At 46.2% G+C, this 27,277-nt stretch overlaps 1 protein-coding gene across 2 annotated transcripts in view; it reads right to left on the bottom strand.

Annotated features, from left to right (window-relative positions):
• Positions 1-27,277, bottom strand: part of MYO16 (myosin XVI) — a 505,809-nt gene that overhangs the window by 61,030 nt on the left and 417,502 nt on the right. For both annotated transcript variants that reach the window (XM_061133099.1, XM_061133100.1), the window contains 3 exons: positions 14,703-14,799; positions 9,752-9,998; positions 6,801-7,072 (listed from right to left, as the gene is read on the bottom strand). In XM_061133099.1, coding sequence (XP_060989082.1) covers positions 6,801-7,072; positions 9,752-9,998; positions 14,703-14,799 — 616 coding nt within the window. The remainder of the gene's footprint in view (positions 1-6,800; positions 7,073-9,751; positions 9,999-14,702; positions 14,800-27,277) is intronic.

Genomic DNA, 27,277 nt, shown 5'->3' with positions numbered 1-27,277 from the left:
GACAGAGACACAGAGAGAGACAGATAGAGACAGACAGACAGACACAGAGAGAGAGACAGACAGAGAGAAAGAGAGAGACAGACAGACAGACACAGAGAGAGAGACAGACAGAGAGACAGATAGAGACAGACAGACAGACACAGAGAGAGAGAGAAAGACAGAGAGACAGAGAGAGACAGAGACAGACAGACAGAAAGACAGAGAGACAGACAGAGAGAGACAGAGACACAGAGACAGATAGAGACAGACAGACAGAGACAGACAGACAGACAGAGACACAGAGAGAGAGACAGAGAGAGAGAGACAGACAGAGAGAGACAGAGAGAGAGAGAAAGATAGACAGACAGAGAGAGAGACAGACACACACACAGAGGGAGGGAGGAGAGTGGCAGTCTCTGTCATTCTAAGGCACTGAAGTTTGCAGAGCTTTGTGACATAGCAGCAGACAGCTAAAGAGATGCTGGCGCCTGGAATGCAGCGCTACTATTCACAAGAAACCCAGACTTTGAAAGCCTGGCAGGAGCCTTGGGAAACAGGAGAAATCTTGACGGTACTGTTAGCAGAAGTGTGACCTTCAAGAAAGCTCCTGGTGAGCTTTAAAGGAGAGTGAGAAACATGCTGGACGCAGGAGGAAACATAACCGTTTTTATCGCTTTGTGGACAGCTTAGCAACCCTGTCACCCGCAGTAACGTGGACACTAGACAACACATCTCTGATAGATCTCGTGCAGTGTGAAGAAGTGGACTCCTGCCTACTTCTACTTTTCTGCGGGAAACAGGAAAATAAAGCAGAAAGCTGAAGAAAGAACCACCTATTAACTTTAAAGGAGCCTGGGATTTCTGAGTTTGAAAATAAAATGGTTTCTCACTGGGCCATCCGGATAGCAGATAACTCTGAAGTTAAGGAAGGCCTTGTGAGCAGGGATTAAATCCGGGGCATTTTCAGGAAAATATGATCTGAAGATGAACTCAAAACTATGAACCACTTTATGAAGGCCCAAGAAAAATTCAAGGTGGTGTTTCATGCATCCTTGCAAAGAAACAAAACCACAAGACAGTCTAAGAATATTAGAACCATATATATATAAGATGTATAACCATATAATATATGAACCACAGTCTAAGAATATTAAGGGTATTGCCCTACAAAAATCTTTCAGGGGGAAAAAAAAAAGGTAGAGAGGAGGTTATCTTAAAAAGATTTCTTTGTAAATGTGGCTTTTACTAAAGGAGTAGAATTTGATTCACAGGAAACTTACAAAGCTTTTAAGGGAATCGTATCAGCATGGAATGAAAAAGGAGAGTTAGTACAAGATAAAGAGGTTCTGGTGCCTCAGAGTTCTATGAGCAGGAATCAGGCTGAGAAAACGACCACCGCCAAACAGGAGGAGCCTCTTGTAAACTGGGAAATAATATCCAAAGGTAAGCCAAGATTCCAGCGCATGGATCAAATGGCCATGGAAAATACTTTCTACACACCAGGACTAAATCCTAACCAAGGCACAAGCAGCATGCTAGTTGTGAGGAGAACAGGTAGCCTGTCTTCAGTAGTTAAGGACAGTCCTTGAGGAGCTGCCCACCTAAGGAGCCTGATCTGAGCAGCTGGGATACCTGGACTGGATTTACATGGTCTGGGATCTGGAACTTGGACTTGAGCTTGATAGTGGGATGAGGTTTTGGGGAGTTCAGGGGAGAGGTGAGTGCATCTTTGAAGCTGAAACTCCACTACTTTGGCCACCTGATGCAAAGAACTGACTTATTTGAAAAGACCCTGATGCTGGGAAAGATTGAAGGCAGGAGGAGAAGGGGACGACAGAGGATGAGATGGTTGGATGGCATCACCGACTCAATGGACATGAGTTTTAAGTAGTCTCCGGGAGCTGGTGATGGACAGGGAGGCCTGGCATGCTGCGGTTCATGGGGTTGCAAAGAGTTGGACATCACTGAGCAATTGAACTGAATTGAGTGCATCTTCCCTGGAGGAGGAAATAGCAACCCACTCCAAGATGCTTGCCTGGAGAATTCCATGGATAGAGTTGCTGGGTGGGCTACCGTCCATGGGATTGCAGAGTTGGACACAACTGAGCATGCAACCAGACATGAGTGCATCTTGCACGTGGAAGCGATGTCAACTGTTTCCTCCACAGTCAGAGGCAGTCTGTATTTCCCCAAACTTGGCCACAGTTGAGTTCCCCGTCCCATCAAAAGGTAGAATCTGTTTGGCCCGTGTGTGTGCTCAGTCGTGTCCAACTCTTGTGACCCTATGGACTGTAGCCCACCAGGTCCTCTGTCCATAGGATTTTCCAGGTGAGACTACTGGAGTGGGTTGCCATCTCCTCTTCCAGGGGATCTTCCTGGCCTAGGGATTGAAACCGCGTGTCCTGCAAGTCTGCTATATTGCAGGTGGATTCTTTATCTAGTAGCCACTGGGGAAGCCCCAGAATCTACTTCATCTTTCCTAAACCTGGGTGTGCCTTTGGGACTGCCTGGTGGATGGAAGGGTGGAAGGGATGCTGTGTAACTTCCAAGGCAGGCTCATCAAAAGGAATATGCTGACCACCGGGCATTCTGTTTCCTGGACCACATGCCGTGGACACTCTGACTGTCCGCGGAAGAAGCCCAGCCACCCTGCGGCTGTCACGCTGCACAAGCCAGGTGGAGAGACCCCCTAGACACGGAGACGGTCAAGCAGGCCCAGTCCTTAGACATTCGGGGCCCCGGAGGTGCGAGTGACCAGCTTTCAGGTGACTGCAGCTCCCACCTGTGGCTTTGTGGAGGACCCTGAGTGACAGCCACTCATGGAAATGAGCCCAGACCCTGAGACAGTAATAAAATGACCAGGCTCAGATGCCGATGCCGAGAGCTGCCTGAGAAAACTTGTCCTGTGCCGCTTCAGCATCCGGTGATCGCCGTGTTGGGGAGAATGTCAGCTCGCTGGGTTTAGAAACTCAGCTCCTCGGGAAAAGCTCTCTGCTGGGAGCTTCTCAGCAAAGAAAAAGTGACGTCACCGCCCGTTCTTCCCTTCCTGGTCTCTGCTTGCAAAGAACAATCCTAGACTTCTAAAAATCGTACTTCCAAATAGTTGGCTCTCGCTTGTTAATAGTTTGCAAACACATGTTAAAATTTACTGGCTCATAAAATTGTTTCCAGCTTTTCAGGCACAAAGATAGTGAGAGGGAAAAAAAAGCCCTGGCCAGACGACCGTGTTTACTGGATGAAAACCTCTAGGAAAGGCCCATGTTAAGAACAGGACTGGGCATAAAGGAATCCGCTTCAAGGTGACCTACTACTGGCTTCTGTACGATTTTTGACCTTCACTCTCCGATTGCATCTCTTTTCAGTCTACAGCCTTCTGAGTTCTTTAGCAGCTTTCTTTCATAAAAGAAAAGATCTTGAACTTGATTTGTGGTCTTGTTCTAATGAGTGGTGTTCACACAACATTTCAAGCAATGCTCAAATTTCCTTCCTGTCTTTTGCAGCAGACAGATAATGGTGTGATACAGTACTAGGTGCAGAAAACTCAGTATTCCCCTCATGGTAAAAACATGAATTTGAAATTAGTGCTAATCTACTCTAGCACCACCACTAAAAGCCTTTGGGTACTTTGGGTAAATTAGCATAGACTCTCTGAGTTAAGGGCTTCCCTGGTGGCTCAGATGGTAAAGAATCGGCCTGCAATGCAGGATACTTGGGTTCGATCCTTGGGTTGGGAAGATCCCCTGGAGGAGGGCATGGCAACCCACTCAAGTATTCTTGCCTGGAGAATTCCATGGACAGAGGAGCCTGGCGGGATACAGTCCAAATGGTCACAAAGAGTCGGATATGACTGAACGACTAGAGACACAGCCACGCATGTCAGAACACTACAGTCCCCAGCGTCTTTTCTTCAAAGAGTTGTATATGTTCAGTTGAACTAAAGTGTTTAGAAGGTCCATGAAAAATGTTTGAATGTGCAAAAATAAAAAACAGCATTTTTCTCTTTAAACAAATAAAAAGTTAAAAAACAAATCAGTGCTGTCTATAATGCCATATACAGTGACAAGGATGATCCTGGAGATTGTCCTACTGAGGAAGTAAGTCAGAGAAAGACAAATATCATATGATAACACTTATATAAGGAATCTGAAAAGAAAGGGGTACAAATGAACTTATGTATAACATGGAAATAGATTTATAGAGCTACAGCAGACAACAAATGTATGATTACCAAGGAGGTAAGGAGGGGCAGGGATAAATTGGGAGATTGGAATTGATATACACACTACTGTATATAATGAGATAACTAATAAAGATCTACCATATAGTGCAGGGAACTCTACTCAATACTCTGCAATGACCTATCATGGGAGAAGAATCTAAAAAAGAGTGGCCATGTGGATATGTATAATTGATTCACTTGCCTGTACCCCTGAAACTAACACAGCACTGTAAATCTACTATATTCCAGTTAAAAAAAAAAAATCAGTGCTGTCTGGTCAACTTTTTGTGATGATAAGAAACTTCCCACCAGCAGCTCTTGAGTCCTTGGCACTGATGACTGAGAAACTGGACTTTTAGACTTTACTTACTTTTAATTATTTCAAAGTTAAATAGCCACTAGTGGTGAGTGGGCACTTTCTGGACACCCTCCGCTCCTGTGATGATGGCGTAAAGAGGACCAGGGCCGCTGCTGACGGATGGGGTGCTCGACGCTGCGGATCGGAGGGAGTGAGCCTGAGCCCTAGAGTGACAAATGCCAGCCAGCACACCTGCGCTACCCAATCAGTCAGGTTAATTTCCCTATCTTTAAAGACCCACTTAAAACACACTGCTGAACGCAGGGGTTCACCTGGAGCCTCAGGAGACAGGGTGATGGCTGTCAAGCCCTCGGGATTAAGGAAGAAGCACTTAGGTGGATCGTGAAAAACCAGCAGATTTATTGACCAGCCCTGCCACACGCCTCTACAAATGTGAGTTCCCCTGGGGTGGGCCTCAGTGGGGAGACACCAAAAGCATCTCCGAGCCACCTGTGAGCTGAGATTATGTTCCAAGAACCTATAATTTATATAAAAGTCTTGCAAATCTAGTGATACCACAGCATGTTTTTTAAACAGGCAGCATTTAGCAGCTTTCTGATTCTCTGTGTAGAAGGAATCTCAGAGTTTTACACCTGGGGTCTTTCTTGCTTTCCCTTCATTAATCTTTTTTTCGCCTCCCCCTCCCCGTCATTTGCTTTTATGTATATTTTTATCTCCTGTGGTTCTTGACTAACATCTTTAAATTGACATTTGTTTTTGCTGCACATAGGAGAGACTCTCAACTGTAGCCTCAACATTTTGTCTCCTTTCCCAACTGTGTGACAGGTTGGCACCTGACTTCTCCAAAATCTCAATTCCAGGGCAGATAGATCTACCTTCTCAGGGGGCATATTTACGACTTGCAGAGACTGTAAGACCCTTCTAGTTTGTCTTGTACGCTGGGAAGAAGAGGAGAAGGGCTTGTTTCTTTGGAAGGCCTTCTCTTCTATTTATGTTCACATCTAAATCCACCTGAAGGCTCTCCTCCAGACGGTTTCTCTCATGTTTTTGCTATGTCCCTTATTATCATGATGCTGAAAACACACATTTGTCCTCTTCTCCCCAAAGTAATGAAATTCTCCTTCATCTCCATCTAAGTATTACTGTAACATGACTCATACATGACAACAGCAATTAAAATAAAATTCTCCTGAAGATCTATTCTTTCTGAAGTAACGGATGAAGAGCATCTTTGAAGATTACTATGGTCAAGTCCTTGCTGCGAAAGAGCTCACAGACCAGATTTTGGTCCATGGTCTGCCCACCTCCTTGGTGTCAAAGGTGAACTTACAGCTTTGCTGAGCTTCTGCATTTTTGGCTCATTTATTTACCAAAGAATTTGTGTTCCCTCCTCTGTTCTTGTAATATTTTCCAATGAAACCTATGCAGCCTTCTCATCTAGAACCTCACCTGGCATCACCACCTCTTCCTCTTTTTCCCTCTGCAGCCATGGTCTTCTAGAATACTCTGTGTATTTATCTGTCTTTTGTGTTTCCCATCTGTCTCCCCCACGAGAGTGCAGGCCCCAGGAGGGAAGGTATCTTTGTTTGTTTCATATATTGTGCATCCTCCTGGGCCTAGAAGAGGGCCTTACATTCCAAGGGTGATAGCTAAAATCTGTGAAGTTGTTAAAATATTCTGCAAAGGACTGCCTCTGTGTTTCATAATTCTAAAAATTAGTAATTAAGCAATAATACCACACGAACTAACCTATGATAAATTCACTTGAGAATAAACTGTGGTTTTGCCTAAATATGTCCAGACCACCAATGCAGAAACTTTTGTTGTCTGGTCTCCAAAATTTCACTCACTGAGTTCTGCCAAGTCATGCTTCTCCCCTGCATGAACTGGTTCACTTACTGTGTGCAGATAAAGCAGGCTTAGTTTTTAATTAGGTTGTGCTAACAGGGAAGGCTGGATGAATCTCTTCAGCTTTCTAATTCACAAAAGTTTACATGGACTAGCGACTGACTTTCTGAACTGTTCTGTTTGAGGCTCCTCATTGGATGTGGAAGTCGGGATAGGAGTGAAGGAAAGTGATATATAAGTAGCTTTTCCCTAAGAGGCTTAGAGATTTGAATTAATATTCTTTATCTTTAATGATTAAGGGGCCCCTGGCAAGCCAAGGATGGATTTAATTCTATTAAAAATATACCAGGGCGGCAGTGCTGCACGGGGCACCCAAAGGCCAGAAGTCAGCATCCATACCCCAGCAGGGCAGCCCCCTCCTTCCCCAGGGCTAACCTTCATTCGCCGAGTCCCTGGCGGCAGCCCACAGGCAGGCGCTCACAGCCTCGTAGGAGGCGCTCAGCCGCGTGGCGGGGTCCCTCTTTGGCTTGGGCGGAGGCTGTTTCCGTGGTGACGGGAGGCCGCTGCCGTCATCCAGGCTGAACACGGAGTGCAGAGAGGGAGGCCTGGAGGATGGACCAGCCAGGGACTGGGCCAGGCCGTCCACTGCCGCGGGGGCTGGGGCGGAGCTACAGTGGAGGCGCCTGGGCCCACTCTTGTCTTCAGCTCTGGGGGAGAGAATGAACACTGAGAGCCCCAGCGGAGGGGTCCAGGGCATCACTCAGATGGTAGCAGCGAACCGGCTCAAGCACACGTCATCTCGGCTCCTGGGTAAATCAGCCTTCCCGCAAGGCTGGAGGATGCAGGCGGCGCTCCGGTACCCAGGGCCTCTAGAGGCAGCCACTCCATCCTTCCAGGCCCGCTTCCTGACAGCTAAGCTCGTGCGAGCCTCATCATGATTACTTCATGAAAAACATCTCACCCAAACCCAAGACGTCTCAAGGAGCGCCACGTTTGCTATCAGGCATTCGCTGAGTCAATTTTTCACACTCCGATTATTAAGCAAATCAAAAAACCAGAATTTCAATCTGAATGATAATTTCTGGGAAATCCATCTTAATAGAGAGTTACTGATGCATCAGTTGCTGGGAGTTCATCACTGTTCATCCTTGCAAAAGAGTATATACTTAAAATGATCAAAGATTTTCATTTTCCCAGTCTCTCTCACTCTCTCCTTCCCTTGCCATTTAAATTCCATCAGCAATTATTTAATTATGTGCAGAATTGTTATTTTCCTTCTGTGGCTCCATCTGGTTGCCCAATGCCAAGTGAACTGCTGGTATTCAATAAATAAATAGACGAATACTTTTTCACTTAATTTTATATCGGGCAAATGAATACATGATGAAATTGAGAAATTGAGGTGGCTGTTTAGCTCCAGCAGAGAAAATAATAAATATTATTCTGGAAGTCATATAAAATTAATAGTTATCTGGTTAAAAAAAAAATTTCCTTCTGGCTTCACATGTCAATGTAATCGTGTGCGAGGGAGATGCCAATGCGTTCGTTTCGCAAGGAGTCTCAGAGCATTTGTTTTTATAATTATATCTTTGTGTGGCAGAGAACCAACAGGGCTGGGATCCACTGCCAGGCAGATCAGACGCCCATGTAGGAAATGAACGTGCTGAAGATGAAAGTGTGGCACTCGGAGGATAATTTGTTTTCCCTGTAATGTTTAATTACAGTTTTCCGTACAAAGGGACTTTTTTCAGCATTTAATCACTGAGATATTTGAAGCTAATTAGTGAGAGACACACCACCATTTCCACTTTAATAAAAAATCATTTGACATTGCAGTCAAGCCCGGGGGCTGGGGGGGTGGGCGGTCATCTGCAGTGAGGAGCAACTAGATATTGCTGTGTTCCTATGGAAAAGTGTCTCCCTGAGGCTTTGGGAAGGTCATGCACACATCGCTATATTCAAAGCAGACAGCATGTAGAGCATGTGGAACTTTGCTCATTGTCAAGGGGCAGCCTGGATGGGAGGGGTTTGGGGGAGAATGGATACATGTGTATGTGTGGCTGAGTCCCTTCACTGCTGTTTGCCTGAAACTACCATACACTGATAATTGGCTATACCCCAAATACAAAATAAAAAGTTAAAAGTCTGGGAGGGAAAAAAAAATCTTCCTGACAGCAAATTAGGATGGAAAGGACCGGGGAGGATTACCGGTCACGAGTGTCTTCATTTGTGACAGAGAGACAAGAGAAGTGAAGTGGAGAAGGACCTGGATTTCTTCACTTGTCTGTTTCAAGCTCAGCATCCACCGTGAACCCTAAAAGCTTTCCTTACTGGCAATGAAGATGAGAGCGCTTCCTAAGGGAAATATAATACAGGCCACCACTGATCGAGTTCACTGCTCTTGTGTTTTTAGAGCGGTGTCTCCATTTTGGGGGCCAAATCTTCAGACGTTTCTGTTAGTCAGCCTTATTTATATAGATAACACTTGCGTAAAGATGTCGAGATCCCAGCTATATCTTTTTGCCAAGATGGAAACATTAGAGGACTTAAAACATGGTCCGTGAGGGACTTCCCTGGGGGCCCAGTAGTAAAGAATTCATCTGCCAATGCAGGGGACACGGGTTCGATCCCTGGTCCCAGATTATCCCACCTGCCGTGGCACAACTTGGCCTGGGCTCCACAGCTACTGAGCCGGAGCCCTGGAGCCTGTGCTCCGTAGCAAGAGAACCAACACGATGAGAAGCCCACTCACTGCACCTCGAGGGTAGCCCTCGATACCCGCTCGCCGAAACCAGAGCAAGCCAGTGCGGCAACAAAGACTCAGCACGGCTGATAAATAACGAAATTAAAAATTTAAAAAAAGTCTCGGTGCTTGAGGTGGCAAATGATGTGGGCGTCAGTGCAGCAGTTATTTCACACGACCTGAATAAGCACACAGAGCATCCACTTTGTCGAAGGGAAGCCCAGGCAGCATATCCTTTCAGATGGCAGGAGGCCTCACTTTCTACAGTGGGCATGCATATACAAGTGTTCCTCTCCTATGGTCATGTGTGATTGAACGTTACATTAAGAGCTATCAGCGCTGGGGCTGCCTTGGGGTCAAGGCTTTGTCTTCCAAAGCCACGGGGTGTGGGTCTGATCCCTGGTGAGGGAACTAAAATCCCATGGGCTTCGTGGCCAAAACACCAAAACATGAAACAGAAGCAATATTGCAACAAACTCAATGAAGACTCTAAAAACGGTCCATTTAAAAAAATATTTTAAAAAGAAAAGCACTATGGGCATTTTCTTGCTCCCCCCCCCGCCCCCCCCCCCCCCCCCCCCCCCCCCCCCCCGCCGCCAGATGAACCACGTGGGTGACGGAAGGGGCCACCGCCCGCCGTTACCTTTTGGGGCCTTCGTCCTGCTTGCCCCTGGCCTCCAGCTTCTCTTTGTGGAAAGCGGCGTTCATCTCGTTCCGGAGCCGGTCATTCTCGCGGGCGATGTCCGAGGCGTTCTGAACGACCAGGGCGTCATAGGTCTTCAGCCCCAGGTCCTCCGTGACCTGCAGGAAGCTGTTGATGGACGTGACCTCCTGCTGCCGGACGCTCCTTTTCTGATGCACATGCTGGCGGGCTAGAAACCCTCTGACCACTTCAGTGAAAGAACACAACCGTGGGTCAGAAACCCAGACGTCCACCAACGAGTCAGACACATCCTGTCTAAAGAATAAGTGTTAGTCGCTCAGTCGTGTCCGACTCTGTGAGACCCCATGGACTGCAGCTCGCCAGGCTCCTCTGTCCATGGGATTCTCCAGGCGAGAATACTGGAGTGGGGTTGCCATTTCCTCCTCCAGGGGATCTTCCTGACCCCGGGATGCAACCCAGGTCTCCCACATTGCAGGCAGAATCTTTACCGACTGAGCCGCCAGGGAAGACATCATGTCTGAACAGCTCTAAAATAAAATATTCTTCACCCAGTCTAGGACTTTACTAAAACATTCTAATGTTGTCTTGAGAAAGATACCCACACTTTTAGGAATGACAGCAATGGAGGTAAAAACCCTTACCCTGACTGAGTAGGTAATATCCTAATAAAGCCCCCTCCTTCTGTGGTAACATAGTTTGGACATTGATGGAAGGAAGTCCAAACCCCAGAGAATTCTGGGTGTGTCTCCAATGCACCAACTGCACTGTATCAGATTATAACAGAAACATCTGGGGCCCCTGGAAGTCGTCTCCTAGAATGCCATGCACATACTATTCACAGGACTGGGATTTAACTCCTAGAAAAACCAGCTCTGCATTTAAGGCTCTGGGAAGAGATTGTGTAGAAATATGGGGCACCCTTCTGCTTTCTGGGGAAGCAGGGCTAGAAAAACATGCAAGAATCGGGGGAAAACAGGTGGGTGAACACACTTTGAAATCACTGATATGTCAGTAACAAATGTAAGACTTGCAAAGAAAAATCATGCCCGCTGTTCAAAGGCACTGGCAGACGCCAGGCACCCCATCCCGTCTTTCAAGGCCCAAACTCAGTGATCACTGATGTACCCATCCCTACATTCTGTGGGCTTTCCAGGTGGCACTAGAGGTAAAGAATCTTCCTCCCCATACAGGAGATGCAAGAGACACGGGTTCAATCCCTGGGTTGGGAAGTTTCCTGGGAGAAAGGAATGGCAACCCACTCCAGTATTCTTGCCTGGGAAATCCAATGGGCGGAGGAGCAAGGTGGGCTAGAGTACATGGGGGTTGCAAAGAATCTGACACCACTTAGCAACTCAACAACAACAACAAGAAATTTTCATTTTGTCCCCAAAGAAACAGAAGCTTACTGAGGTTAAGAAAATTCCTCCAAGTAGACACAGCCCACCAACAGGAGAGCCAGGGTTCGGATCTCTGCTCCTACAAGGCCAAACTCCATCGTGCAGCCCTGGAGACAGGCTCTGTAGTTCTCCAGATCGGATCACAACAGGGAAGGTGTAGGGAAGTGTGTTTGGGATCAATACGAGGAAAAAGTTTCAAACAATGAGCAAAGCTGGCAAATGGATCAGGCATGTCATGGGAAAGAGGGTCAGTTCCCCGTCCCCGGGCAAGTTCAAGAAACAGGATGGGCCCTGCTCAGGGAGGCTCTGACAGGTGTGGGGGGTGGGGGGGGGTTTCCAATTAGATGCCCAGATGCGTCTCTTCCCAGTCTGAGTTTCTAAGACTAGAAGGAGTTGTTTGGATTATAGGAAGAGCTATAATTGTAGGGAAAATTAATGTGGGTATGTGCTCAGTCGCTCGGTCATGTCTGACTCTTTGCAGTCCCCATGGACTGCAACCTGCCGGGCTCCTCTGTCCATGGGGTTCTCCAGGCAAGAATACTGGAGTGGGTTGCCATTCCCTTCTCCAAATGTGGTATAAAGACACTTTATTCTCCTCTGTAGTGAGGAGATTATCCTGTAAAACATTAAGTGTTTTAAAATATTTCCTGGCTATGGGAGGATAAATGTGTGGGTATCTACATATGTCTAGGATATTAACTTAGATGCCTTGACTCTATTCAAATTGTTAATCAGCTATACCACAACACAAAATGTTTTTGGTTAATAAAAATAAACAAAAAAAATTTTTAAAGGGTGGGAAGGTGAACATAACTTTCTACGACTGTGGCTTTGGAGGTAAAAAATACACAGACGTCTAAAATGCTCAAGGCCTTTTTTTTTCAGACGGCTATACTAAATATTCAGTTTACTTTGGAATGCGGTTGTATTAACTGTAGAAACAGTCATGCTGAACTAATCTAAAAGAGAAAAGGATTAAATAGTGAAAGGTACAGTCAGACTTCGGGAATATAAAATGCAGAAATATTAACCATGTGACAGGCAGAGGGAGAGAGAGAAGCAAAAAGCGTCAAACTGGCCAGTTGACATGCTCGTTTGAAAAAGAGACACCGTGACTTTCGGAAGCCGAAGGGGAGGGTACATTCAAGATGTTTAATCTTTCAGAATAAAGAGACAATTAACGTGGACAAGCCAGACTTCTGACCTCTGACTACAGAAGGACAATTCATTGGATTCGTATTCACCTGGGAATCCACTGTTTACTGTTCAGACTCTGTTTTCCCACACTTTGCACTAGTGACCTTAAAAAAATTTTTTTAAATTGTTATAGGAGTTGCTAAAATGTGGCATCTTTATGACAAGACAACTAATGAACTAAATCTGCCACAAATAGGTAATTGATTCTGTCTCTTTCTGACAGTTCCATGCAGGGTAAAATTAAGGTATACAGTCAGAGGAAAACTTCTGTTGGGAATCATCTACAAGTGAAATGATTAAACTTCAGACTGAAAGTTACAGCTTTCTTCCACCTAATATTTATAAGGAAAAACTGAGAACTCTTGAAAAACTGGAAATGACTCCAGATGCTATAACTTCTGAGTGAATTTCACATGTGCAAAAAGGACTGAAGCTACAGTTCCAAGAGATGTAAAAATAAAAATCAATAATTAAATACTTTGCATTGAAGAGCCTGTAAATTTAAAAAAATGCTTTTACAGCGATTATTTCATTTATGCAATAGAAAATTATGGTTTTTATCTTGATGCCATTTTTAAAAATCCATTCTCGACTTTCATCATTAGACATGAAGAAAGAACTACGGGTTCTGCTCATTTCTTGTTTCAGGTCTGCAGGGCTCAGCGACTTAACATTGGTAACCAACCCGAGGAGGCACTTCTAGCGGCACCCCTGCTGGAGGGCAGAGCGCACAGTCCTCTAATCACACTTTCCAGGAGAAAGTGCATGTGAGTCGCGCAGTCGTATCTGACCTTTTGAGAGTCAGATACGACTGTAGCCTGCCAGGATCCTCTGCCCATGGGATTTTCCAGGCAAGAATGCTGGGATGGGTTGCCATTTCCTGTTCTAGGGGATCTTCCCAACCCAGCGATCAAATCCAGGTCTCCTGCAGACTCTATCATCTGCGCTACCAGGGAAGCCCCGAGAGAGTGATGTGTGTAACGAGGGGCTGACTCCACAGCCCAGGGGTTAGTGCGCTCAGTCCCACCTTCAACCCCAGGCTGCAGAGACGCATTCAGATTCAGGGGGTCTGGGGTGGGCGGGGCCTGAGAGTCTGCATTTCTCACCAGCTCCCGGGGGGATGCCAGGTCTGACCACACAAACAGGAAGTGCAAAGGTGGTGGTCAAGAGCCTGTGAGCCCAGCCTTTCCCTACACTGTGTATGTAAACTCTACATGCGCTTAGTCACTCAGTCATGACCGACTCTTTACAACCTCATAAACTGTCGCCCACCAAGTTCCTCTGTCCATGGGATTCTCCAGGCAAGAATACTGGAGTGGGTTGCCACTCCCTCCTCCAGGGGATCTTCCCGACCCAGGAACTGAATCCACAAATCCTGCACTGCAGGCAGATTCTTTAACATCTGAGCCACCGGCGAAGTCCACGAAGGAGGCCAGACCAGCCTGACTCAGACAGAAGCAAGGAGTGCACACAGCTCGGAGTTGGCCCCTCCCTCAGCGGAGGCTCCTCCCACCGCCCCAATCTCCAGGCTGGTCCAAGTGACCTCAGGGGACCAGGCAGAGAGCCTGCCACGTGGTCTGGGGTTTGGAGGACTGGCTGCCAGAGGCTGACTGCAGGAGTAGCCCAGGAATCTGAATGCGGAGCTGCACCCAAGTGTCGCATGGGGCTTTTTCCCCACTGCAGGTTCGGAGGCACACTCTTCTTGTCCTGTGCTTCTTGGGGGATCAACAAACTGGCTATTTTCAAGCTGTGCACGTGTGCGTGATCAGTCACTTCAGTTGTGTCTGACTCTTTCTGACCCCATGGACTGTAGCCTGCCAGGCTCCTCTGTCCACGGGATTTTCCAGGCAAGAATATTGCCATTTCCTCCTCCAGGGGATTTTCCCAAACCCAGGGATCAAACCCTCATCTCCTGTGTCTCCTGCATTACAGGCTTACCCACTGAGCCACCAGGGAAGCCCATTTTCAAGGTGAGGGATGTATCCATTAAAAGATACGTATATCCCCTCTTCCAGATTATGGCTTAGGTGACAATGAGGTACAGAACTGCAGATGGAATGACCATTAAGTAAAGCATAAGCCACGTCTGCACACTCTAATCTAGAGACAGGTAGACGGCCAACTTAGCTGACAGTGCTTTCTTAACTCCAGAAACCTATTTATTTGCCCGAAGGTGGTGCCATGGGATGGGCAGACGTAGGGCCATGGCAGGGTCCTCTCTAACGTAGGTCCCCTGAAGATTTAAACGTGGGGGTTTACTCGATGGTTTGCATTTCACAGTTCAGCGAAGTTCAGAAGTGTGACTGAACTGTGACTGTCAAGTGTGTGACTGGTACCTTTTTGGCAGGTGATAATTTTTCCCTGCAGCTGGCGGCACAGATCGTTCAGTTGGCTGGCGTGCCAGTATTTCAGGAACACTTTGCGAACTCCAATCTAAAACGCAAACAGCAGGGAGACATTTAGCAGCAGGAAGATGCCAAAATAACAATGGGAAAATAATCAGGCAAGAGATTTTTTTTTTTTCCAGAAAAGGATTAGCAGGAGCAAAGCTAACAGAAGTAATTCCAGTACCTCTTCTATTTTTTTTTTAAAACATTTTTCCATTTAATCAAAATCTCAAAGCTTTTTTTGCCCTAATAAGTATGTTCACTGCATGTAAACAGTGTCACTAATGTTTGCAAATACCCATCCACTCAAGTTGGGGTGGCTGTACGATGCAGTCGAAAGAAAAACACTGGTCTTGACTCTTTATTGGAAGATATAACCATTCCCATGAGTGAATTCCCAAATTCCAGAGCCAAACTCTTATCTTTCCTCTTCTCACAGTAAGGAGAACAAGTCTGTGGAAAGGGAAAAAACTGAACAAACAAAATACCAGAAACAAAGCCTACTTAAAGCTGACACATGGAACTGCTTCATGTCAATGATTTTTTCCTACTACTCCATATATTATTATAAACCAAATGCTTACACAACTGCAACCACAGAACTGCAGCACAAAAGTAAAGCATCTCCACACAGTCTCTGAGCAATAACCTTCTCGAGGCCCGTCTCAACAGTAGCTATACCATGAACATCCTTATCTAGGGTTTTAAAAGGGGAATTTGGGCATGTTAATGAATCAGCTCCTACTAAAAGCTCTGGTGGTATGCAAGTCGGTCCAAATGTTCCACTCTTGATGAAGACAGCTGCCAAAGAAAGTTCTTAAAAACACATAACAATAAGCCACAGCCATGCATTTTCACGATAATTTTCCAGTGTGTTGTGCTTATTTTCTAAGAATTCACAGGACTGGGGTAGGTGTGAGGACTGTCCTTCACAATGGAAACGCTCACAGTCTCTTCGGGGAAGCAGAAGCGAATCATTGCAGAAAAGCCTGGGAAATACTAAGATGAAGGGGCTGTGGACACTCACAGGTGACGTCCTGTTAGTTAAGAAGAAAATACAGCTCGGACAGACCTTGTGATATTGTTCACGGCCATCTCCTTAGCACTGGTGACAACAACCATGGAATATGCGCACCCAAGCATGGGCTGTGGGCACTGACACGCTGACCCTTGCAGCCTGAGGCGGACATCACAGGGACACGAGGCTGGCACGGGTCTAAACACCATTAGGTACCAGAGAGGCTGACAGGTCAGACTGGCCATCAGACTGCGGAGCCCAAGGTGACGTATGAAGCTTTTCACATGGAAACTGAGTTGATTCCAGACATACTTTGTCACTTTCCAGAGATCAAACCAGTCAATCCCAAAGGAAATCAACCCAGAATATTCATTGGAAGGACTGATGCTGAAACTGAAGCTCCAATACTTTGGCCACCTGATGCAAAGAGCCGACTCATTGGAAAAGACCTTGATGCTGGGAAAGATTGAAGGCAGGAGGAGAAGGGGACGACAGAGGATGAGACGGTTGGATGGCATCACTGACTTCATGGACATGAGTTTGAGTAAGCTCTGGGAGTTGGTGATGGACAGGGAAGCCTGGCACGCTGCAGTCCATGGGGTCGCAAAGAGTTGTACATGACTTGGCGACTGAACAACAATCTTTCCATCTAGCTCTCCTGTTAGCCAATTTGCTGTCTTCATGAAACACAGTTTTGCAAGAGATTGAGACCTGAATCTTGCATTACGGCAGCCGGGCTAGCTATTTGAACGGGCAGCGAAAGCCCTCTCCACCCTTCTGTTTCCGAGGCTCCTGGTTGACTAGATGTCCTCCTTCATTTACTTTTCGTTGGTTGAAGTATGAGGTAGGCACTTGAGTGGGTGGCTACAGAGAATTGGTACTTTTCCTCCCATTGTATTGCCATTCTGTCTCCCCAGTTATTTTCCATAATTCATAGTGTTTTTTTTCCTTCCCAACTGCTGACTTATTTTGGCAGTCAACAGGAAGAACAGTTGGTACTGTCTGTGAGCGCCACGGAGCAAATCTGTGAGACAGGCACTGGGTGGGGGGGGGGGGGGCATGTCATCTTCTGTTCCTTGTCGATTGTGGAATGTAACTCACTGTGGATGCATGTGTGCTAAGTCGCTTCAGTCGTGTCCGGCTCTTTCTGACCCCGTGGACTGTAACCTGCTAGGCTCCTCTGTCCATGGGATTCTCCAGGCAAAAACACTGGAGTGGGTTTCCATGCCCTACTCCAGGGGATCTTCCCGACCCAGAGATCGAACCCACATCTCTCATTTCTCCTGCATTGGCAGGGGCTTCCCTGGTGGCTCAAATGGTAAAGAATCTGCCTGTGATGCAGGAGACCTGGGTTCGATCCCTGGGTCAGGAAGATGCCCTGGAGAAGAGAATGGCTACTCACTAGAGTATTCTTGCCTCGAGAACTCCATGGACAGAGGAGCCTGGCAGGCAGGCTACAGTCAATGGAGTTCCAAAGACTTGGACATGACTGAGCAACTAAAGGGCTTCCCTGGTGGCTCAGAGGTTAAAGCGCCTGCCTGCAATGCGGGAGACCTGGGTTTGATACCTGGGTAGGGAAGCTTCCCTGGAGAAGGAAATGGCAACCCACTCCAGTATTCTTGCCTGGAGAATCCCATGGACAGAGGAGCCTGGTGGGGTCTATGGGGTTGCAAAGAGTCAGACACAACTGAGTGACTGCCAGGCCAGGAGCAAGTAACACTTTCACTTTCTTTACCACTAGCACCACCTGGGAAGTCCATGTGACTCATGATAGGAAACTAAATCCTCAAAGCAAAATCTATGCAAACTTGGGTTCTGAAACCAAACTCCCAAAGCGTTATAGGAAGCAATGCTACACAGCAGGCAGCCTCAGTAATGACCATTACAGGGCACTCGCCGCGGGGTGAGCCCTCAGAGTGGAGATGGAAGGGCTGGAATATAGTTCTCCCTTAATTCGGCAGAGACCTTGGGAAGAGAGCTGGGTGGGATGGCCAAGATCTCTTCTAGTGATATTTCTAACAGCCACTCCAAAAATTCCAAGTAGGTGGATCTTGAGAAGTTTGCTAGATTTGAGGATACAAAAGAAATTTCCAGGGATGATGGGAAAAGATGAAAGTGGGGCAGGAAAACTAGGCAAGGAGCAGAAAATGACAAACAGGTTTGAGGTACAGCCGTGGAAAGGGAGGAGGGAGGAGGCTACCCCTGTCACTGATGGCCACTCTGGGAAGCATATTCCAGGGAACGCACAGACACTTTCCTGTGAACACTGGGTATACACTGGGAAGTTTAAGAGGAGGCCATCTAACTTTTCAACAGTTATTCTGGAAATGTATGAAGTTCCAGAAAATCAGAAAGAGAAAAACAAATATTGTATATGAACACATATATGTGGAACCTAGAAAAATGGGACAGCTGAGCCTGTTTGCAGGGCAAGAACAGAGACACAGATGTAGAGAGATGTGGAAAAAAAAGAAGAAAACTGGCTTGAGAGTGGATTGCCGGGCATGGTTTTGGCAGGACACTATAATGGGATCAACGATTCGGGTTTGGAAGATTCCGCAACTGTTGTTTGTCCGTTGGCCGATTTCTATTTGCCCCGGGCCCCGCCTCCAGGAGTGGATTTTTGATGCCTGTTTCTTCCCATCCGGCAGGGCCTGCGTGACCTTCATCTGCATTCCCAGAGCAGCCGATGAATGATCCTTAGATTTTCTCACCGTGCTGCAGTAGGTGTTCACCACCGCATGTAGATATTTACACCTCCAGGAGAATGTGAGGAAATACTCCTGAACTTCACAAGCGGTAGCATTTTGAGGAAGGTGACTGATGAGAAACAGAAGATGAGGAATTGTGAAGTCCCAGTAAAAGATGAGTCAAAGAAGCAGATGATAATTTCTTCAAGGATGAAAAGAAGGTATGACAGACGCTGAACACATAAGCCAGGACTAGAAGTCATTCAGCAAATTGGAAATAAGACCTGGGACTCAGTTCAGTTAAGTTCAGTTCAGTCGCTCAGTCACGTCCGACTCTTTGCGACCCCATGAATCGAAGCATGCCAGGCCTCCCTGTCCATCACCAACTCTCGGAGTCCACCCAAACCCATGTCCATCAAGTTGGTGATGCCATCCAGCCATCTCATCCTCTGTCATCCCCTTCTCCTCCTGTCTTCAATCTTTCCCAGCATCAGGGTCTTTTCCAATGAGTTAGCTCTTCGCATCAGGTGGCCAAAGTATTGGAGTTTCAGCTTCAGCATCAGTCCTTCCAATGAACACCCAGGACTGATCTTTAGGATGGACTGGTTGGATCTCCTTGCAGTCCAAGGGACTCTCAAGAGTCTTCTCCAACACCACAGTTCAAAAGCATCAATTTCTGTGCTCAGCTGTAGGTGACAGAATAAATGGTGGAGGGACTAAATGAAAAGGACAGAAGACAGAAGGTCGGGCATGATGATTTACCTATTTAGCTGATCCCTCTATTCCCTGATAGCTCAGTTGGTAAAGAATCTCTGTAATGTAGGAGACCCCAGTTCGATTCCTGGGTCAGGAAGATCCCCTGGGGAAGGGAAGGGCCACCCCCTCCAGTATTCTGGCCTGGAGAATTCCATGGACTGTATAGTCCATGGGGTCGCAGAGTCAGACACGACTGAGCAACTTTCACTTTTACTTTCCCTCCTCTAACAAGGGTTTTCCAGGTGGCGCTAGTGGTAAAGAACCTGCCTGCCAATGCAGGTAGATGTAAGAGCTGTGGGTTTGATCTCTGAGTTCAGAAGGTCTCCTGGAGGCAGGCATGACAACCCACTCCAGTATTCTTGCCTGGAGAATCCCATGGACAGAGGAGCCTGGCGGGCTACAGTCCATGGGGTCGCACAGAGTCAGACACAGCTGAAGTGACTTAGCACTTCTTTACCAAGACAAGGAAGATGAGAAAATGTGAAGCCTCCTAATAAAGTATTATCACGAAAAAAACAGTTTTCAGTTTACATATGGAAGCTAAATCTGAAGCTAAATATGGATGAAATGGGTTTTTTCTCACAATAATTAGAAATTTCCTGGGACTCGATAGTGGGTAGTTAAGAAGTGGTCTGAGTGTTTCAGACGACATATCTTCCTTTCAGGCCAGACTTGGAGGCAGAAAAAAGGAGATCATGCTGGAGGCCACGGTATGAAATGATGAGAAGAGAGTGGGAAGGTGAGTCAGGGCGGGTGCCAGGGAAGGTGGGGTAGCAGACAGGTGGACACAGGTGTGGTGGGAGCCGGAGGGGAGCAGGGCAGCTTCTGGCATAGTTACACCCTGGAAATCTCCCTGCAGAGGCAAGACTAGGGCTTTGTGAGTGAGGAGGGCTTCCGGGCGTCTGGGCTTCTGGTTCAGTGGGAGGACGGAAGGAGGGAAGTCAGAATCCACACTGCAAGTGTCCTGCTAAGGCACAGCTAAAGACTTTGTGGAAATGGCTGGGTACTCTCCTACCACCACACTCAGATGACTTTTTAAAAATTATTTAGCTATTTGGGTATACTGTACAGTGAAAAGACCCTGATGCTGGGAAAGATTAAAGGTGGGAGGAGAAGGGGATGACAGAGGATGAGATGGTTGGATGGCATCACTGACTCAATGGACATGAATTTGAGTAAACTCCGGGAGTTGGTGATGGACAGGGAGGCCTGGTGTACTGCGGTCTATGGGGTTGCAAAGAGTCAGACATGACTGAGCGACTGAACTGAACTGAACTGAACTATCCAATAGGCAGATTCATTCAGTCATTCTTTATTTTTATTGTTTAACACATGACTTGTCTATGGATTGCTTATGTTTGGAGATGCTCCCTGAAATTTTTGCCTTTTTATACTGTTCATGGAGTTCTCATGGCAAGAATACTGAGTGGCTTGCCATTCCTTGCCTCCCTGAAGGCAAAAGGAGAAGAGGGCGGTAGAGGGTGAGACACATGGATAGCATCACCGGCTCATCACCAACTCAATGGACATGAACTTGGGGAAACTCGGGGAGATAGTGAGGGACAGGGACATCTGTCCAAATGGACACCACTTAGTGACTGAACAACAACAACTGAACTTTTTAGCATTTGCTTGGCTACGCTGGCTGAGGGAGCTTTCTTAAGAGAGAAAATTCAGAATAGGGCCACGGTTGAGATAAGCAGGACATTATGAACAGAACCACACAGTATAACTGAGGAAAAAAAAAAAAAAGAGTATCTTATTTGTTGACATCATGCTAAGATATGTGGCTTAGGTGGTAAAGAATCCACCTGCAAACAGGAGACCTGAGTTCAATCCCTGGGTTGGGAAGATCCCCTGGAGAAGGGAATGGCTACCCGATCCAGTATTCTTGCCTGAAGAATCCCATGGACAGAGGAGCCTGGTGGGCTACAGTCCATGGGGTCGCAAAGAGTCAGACACAACTGAGTGAGTAACATTTTCACTTTCACTATGCTAAGATATAAGAACTTAATGAAGCATTACTGAATATATGAAACATGTAGTCATTTCAAAGATATTATAAAATAAAATATCCCAAATTTTATTCTTCAAAAATATGATACAGATTCACCCGAAAAAATGTTTCTTTCTCCTTAAAAATGAAATTAGCCATTTAGTAGAATCTCAGATTCCTTCTTCAGAAATTATTCTGAATAACACATTTCAGTCCTTAAGGCCTCTGCTCTCAGTGATACTAAGGATTACTGTCGCTGTTTAGTCACTCAGTCATGTCCAGCTCTTTAGTGACCCCATGGACTCTAGCCTGCCAGGATCCTCTGTCCATGGGATTCTCCAGGCAAGAATACTGGAGGCGCTTGCTGTTGCCTTCTCCAGGGGATCTTCTGACTCAGGGGTCCAACTTGTGTCTCCTACATTGCAGGCAGATTCTTGACGGCTGAGCCACCAAGATCTATACTTAGGATTCGTGGGACATAAATCAAGGAATCTATCTTCACCAGGAAAACCCAGACAAGATCCCTGCTTTTTCAGGGATTTACCTTGTCTATTAATGATACCAACTAGGAGAAAAGTGTTGGTCATTTTAATTTCGTTTGCGTGCTGAATTCATACACAGTTACTCTGAAATCAGTGCCTCGGTACGCTGTATCAAATCCAGCAAGATTCATCCGAATGAGACCAAATGTTCGGAGCACCTCCACTCTTGATTTTGGTTGCACTCTCATATAAACAGCTGTTCTCACAACCAGAGAAGAGGAGAGCCTGACGCGTTCTCCCACCGAGCCCTCCCCGTGTACACCCTGGAGGCAGCGTGTTCCTATCCGAGATGAAAACCTTAATGTCATCCTGACTCCTGTAAAGTAAGCCAGCTGTGAGTTAGAGTCATCGCTATTTTTATTAGAAAACCATTAGGGTTTTTTTTTTTTTAAAGATCAAACAAAATTGTCAATGATGACTTTGAGAGTTTCAATGACTAATACAGCTTTTAGGGGATTTTTTCAGAGATGCAGGCTGTGGGAGCAGAGACAAACTTGGATGGGTGGTTGCCATGGAGCGCGGGTGGCCTGGAGGCTGCGCTGGAGATGCTGAGGGCACCTGCGAGGTCCCTACCCCACCTCCCTGTCCTCATCCTCAACTCTGTCGCTTCCAGCCAGAGAGGCAGACACAGAGGGCTGCCCTTCTTGGGAAGGGAAGAGGGACCCACACTTCCTGCTTCCGAGGCCTCACCTTTTCAGGGGCGTCCTTCACCTTTTCAGGGGTATCCTTCAACACTTCATCACCCTTCCTGCATCACTGGCCTCACCTTTATAGGGATGTTCCCCCATCTGATCACCCCTTGTTGCTTGGGAGACCGTGGGCAAAACTACCTTCAGAAGAGCCATCTGTGAATTAGAGTCATCGCTGTTTTTATTAGAAAACCATTAGGGTTTTTGTTTTTGTTTTCTGAAGTGACAGATTTTAAAAGATTAAACAAAATCGTCATTGATGACTTCAAGCCTTTCAGTTACTGATACAGTTTTGAATGTATCTTTCTAAACACCAGTCTCATCATGTTTTGCTGTGGTTCAGTCGCCCAGCCGTGTCCGACTCTGCAGCCCCATGGGCTGCAGCACACCAGGCCTCCCTGTCCCTCACCACCTCCCGAAGCTTGCCCAAGTTCATGTCCGTTGCTTCTATGCTGAAAGTATAGAAGTAGCAGGTCATGATTTCCAAGATAATGCTCAAACTCTCTTGAAATGTTTATTAGACTTTCTATAGTACAAGATCCATTTCCAATGCAATTGAGTTTATTCTCAAATTATATCATATTTCTTACTGTTTCTAAATAGGAACATTTTTCTCCTTCTGGCTTAACATATACACTTTATTTTTCTTCATATCTTTCTCTCAATCATCTGCTAGAATGGCTCCTATTCATCCTTCAAAACCCGGATGGCTTCATGAACTCTCAGTCTAGTGGGCACTTTATAATAATGAATTCATTAATGTATCTATGTCACTAATGTACCTTGTAGATATCTCTATCTTCTAATGTACCTTATAGAGATATCTCTACAGTGGAAGGCCACTGAATTCCCATTTTTGTCATTATTGGAATACCTGTCGGAATGTTCAACTTGACTGTGAAATATTTGTGGGCTAGGGTATTGCTGGAAAAATATGCAGGGCACAATTTACACATATTAGGTGGAGTAAAGCAGATGGCATGACAAAATGGAAAAAGCAGAATTTCAAAGAAAATGATTTTAATGGATAGTAGCTATAATGTGAGCTCAGATTTTTTAAATTATTTATTCAAATAATTGAATCTTTAAAAAATTAAATCCATTTAAACTAGGTGAATGCATTCACTTAAGGAAAAAATGTGTCTAATGCAGTTGGAGAAACAGAGATGTTACGTGTGATATTTCTGGCACCATCACATTCTGGTATAAGATAACTGGATCCAAAATCTAGGGCTCCATCCTCTAGTTCTTCACCTGCCCTTGGGCTCACCTTGCCCACTGCCTCCAATCTATTAACACTCTAGAAACCTTCCCATCATTCTGTATTGCCTGTAAGCTAAAATGCATACTTTTGGGTTTGGCATTCAAAAGCCTCCATAACATGATCTTTATTAACCTCTGATGACCTTACAGGTTTTACTCCTCTAAAAGAGAGGTTATTGACTCGAGAGTCTAACCTCCCACGCACTCTCTGAGGGCAGAACCCCGCGTGAGCGTGTGTCAAGGACCCACAGCGTCCGAGCAGCGTTCCTGGTGAACGAAGTCACTGCCCCTGCCACTGTTGGGTTATGTGCCGCCCCTGTACACCCATGTCTACAATTATCAGCGGCTTTTTATTAATAGTTACCACAGATTAGATTTGACTGAGAAAGAGTTTACTGTGGGGGCTGATACTTTTGCTGCAAAATGCTGTACCCTTGTTATTATAGATAAAAAACTACTCTTTGAAAATTTTAATCTCCTTGGCTCTAAAAACACTAGCATTACTCAAATACACACTTCCCATTTAAAGACAAGATATATAAAATCATAGCTGAATTAAAAGTAGTCAACTTATTTCACTGTAATGTTAGAATTTCAAAAAAAAAAAAAAAATGCCCTGGTGTATCTGTCTCTTAAAGTGCCCTCCCAATGTCAATCTGTTCAGTTTTCAAAACAGCTTTATTGACAATGATAAGAACAACACACTCTCTTATGTGCTTTGATGTCTGTGCCTCTCTCCCATCAGACTTGTTTTTCTTCCTGCTGATCTGAGAATGTCACCGTGCTCCTTTAAAACACAGTTCCTTCTCCTTTTCACCATGCAAAGCACTTTCTGTACCTACCAGGTAATCTCTTCCAAACAGAAACAGTCCCCTAAGAACGCCTACATTCCCACTTGCACGCTATGAACAGACCTTCACACATTCCCGGTTATTTATCACTTTCACATACTACTTAGGTGCATTGTATATTATATCTTTCCTGGTTTTCCTCTCTCACATTTGTTCACCCACTTATCCTACTATCTGTCTTATCTGTCTCTTCACTCATCATTCATCCATCCACCCTTCCATCCTTCTATCCACCTGTCCCTCACTCTTTACCTCCAGCCCTCTATCCATCCACCCCTCCATCACCCCGTTCATAAATCACACATTTGTCAAGGGCTTTCCCAGTACCAGGCCCTGTGCCAGGCTCTAGACCACAAGGATGAATAGAAGATGGTTTATACTTTCAGGAAGCTCAGTTTAACAACCATTTAACTAAAAGCCATCTCGTCCAGGCTGAATTCACATATTTCCCCTATTTACTTCTTTTTTTTTAAAACTTTTATCTTTTTGGGTAAGAAATAGGTTTATTCAGGTTCAGAGAGACGCACACTCCACAGACAGAGTGTGGGCCATTGCTGAGGGTGAGTGCAGCCCCGCTTACTTCTTTGATCTGTTATGTTTCTACAGAAGATCACTGTTTTATGAATCTATACTTATTATTAGTATTTCCATATTTTACATTTTCATGGTGGCTAATATAGATATCCTAATTTTCAGTCTGGCTCTGATTGCACTTTAAAACATCGCCAAAGGATACATTTGTGCTAAATACAAGTTCTTTTCTCTTTTTTATAAACAGACCATTCTTGAAGTTCAACTTTAACACAGAAAAGATAATTACAGCCACACACTCTAATAAGTACTGTATCTTCTGATTTTTGAAGAAGGTGGTTTGGCTCGAATTACATGTAATTACAGATTAAGAAAAAATTAATTCCTCTCACCCAGAATACTATGACCTGTATAGCAAGCAGTGATGAATAAAAACCACTATTTTGAGCTTATGAGTGATTTACATACCATGTGATCTTGTGTGTTATTTCATTATGGAAATCATGCCAATCTGGTCAAGCGGGCTTAAAACATATCTCTTCCTCCCAGAGTGACACTTTGTGAAAAGCAAACCAAAGCCAAACCCAAACAAGGTTGATTAGCTCCAAAAAAGTGCACTGGGTAAGTTAATGGATCCTCTTAGGGAGCACCTTTACTCTGTCTTTTTAACAAAAGGGCCTCCAGAATGTCAGTAACAGTTACCCCACCCCGTGGAATGTGAGGTTATAAATGATTAACAGCAGCATAAACACAACCTCAGCCGTCGTCCCCACCAGGGTGCGGACACAAACTCGAGAGCTCTGCCGCCACCAGCACCATCCACGCCGCTGCCACTGTGCCCTGATGCTGGCTTTACTGCTGAAGACGCGAACCTTCATCGCCCTTTGTCTTCATCTTCTGGTCTTACATTCTTCTTTCAGAGTATTTTAGTGTGTTAGTCACTCAGCCGTGTCCAACTCTTTGCAGCTCCATGGACTGTAGCCTGCCTGGCTCCTCTGGCCATGGGATTCTCCAGGCAAGAATGCCAAAGTGGGTTGCCATTCCCTTCTTCTCCAGGAGATCTTCCCGACCCAGGGATCGAACCTGGGTCTCCTGCATTGCTGGCAGGTTCTTTACTGTCTGAGCCACCAGGAAAGCCTTCTAAGATATTTTTAAAAGCTTACCTAGCCTTCCTAATTTTATAAAAATTTCTTCTGTGGTACATTTATATTTGCTTTGCAACTCACCTATGCTCATTTTGTGAACTGTCTTCTGCTCTCAATGCCAACAGGGCCAGGTCTTTTCCTTTTTTTTTAGTATAATTTTTACTGGAATATAGTTGATTTAGAATGCTGTGCTAGTTTCAGGTGTAGAGAAAAGTGAATCAGTTACACACGTACATGGGGGCTTCCCAGGTGGCGCTAGTGGTAAAGAACCTGCCTGCCAATGCAGGAGACATAAGAGACTCAGGTTTGATCCCTGGGTTGGGAAGATCGCCTGCAGGAGGGCATGGCAACCCACTCCAGTTTTCTTGCCTGGAGAATCCCATGGACAGAGGAGGCTGGCGGGCTCCAGTGCATGGAGTCGCAAAGAGTCAGACATGACTGAGCACGCACACAGCACGCGGCATTCTGATGGAGAAGAGACGGACCTGGGGCGGGCGTAGCCATGGCCCCAACTCTCCCAGCAGTAACCCGGAGCCCGGCCGATCTGGGAACCAAAGGGCCGCAAACTCCCCAAAACAGCTGAGGGGCTCTGTACCCCCTGCCCCAGCCCTAGCGCCTCATCCATTCTCCTTCCTGGGGAGGGAAGAGCAGAGACTGAGAAGCACCGCCTCACAGAGGGGCCGCTCTCCGCCTCGCGGCGGGGGCTCAGGGCTCTTCTCGGGGGCTCGAGGCTCTTCTCCATGGCTCGGGGCTCTTCTCCGGGGCTCGGGGCTCTTCTCTGGGGCGGGCAGCACGCCCAACCCCACGCACTACTTCCGGTCCAGCCCATGACTCTCCAGCCCTTGGGGTCTCAGCCTGGACTCGGTGGCTGTGGGTGTGCCCTTCAGGGTCCCTGCCCACCTGACCCCGGGACCGCAAGACCTCCTAGCACATTGTCCACCTCGGTTCTCCCCCAGGGAGGGCTTCAGTTCAGTTCAGTTCAGTCGCTCAACTGTGTCCGACTCTTTGCGACCCTATGAATCACAGCACGCCAGGCCTCCCTG

Source organism: Dama dama, chromosome 30, assembly GCF_033118175.1.
Source record: "Dama dama isolate Ldn47 chromosome 30, ASM3311817v1, whole genome shotgun sequence".
NCBI classification, from domain to species: Eukaryota; Metazoa; Chordata; class Mammalia; order Artiodactyla; family Cervidae; genus Dama; species Dama dama.
Note: the sequence above shows the minus strand (reverse complement) of the source record. Positions and strands in the feature narration are given on the sequence as shown.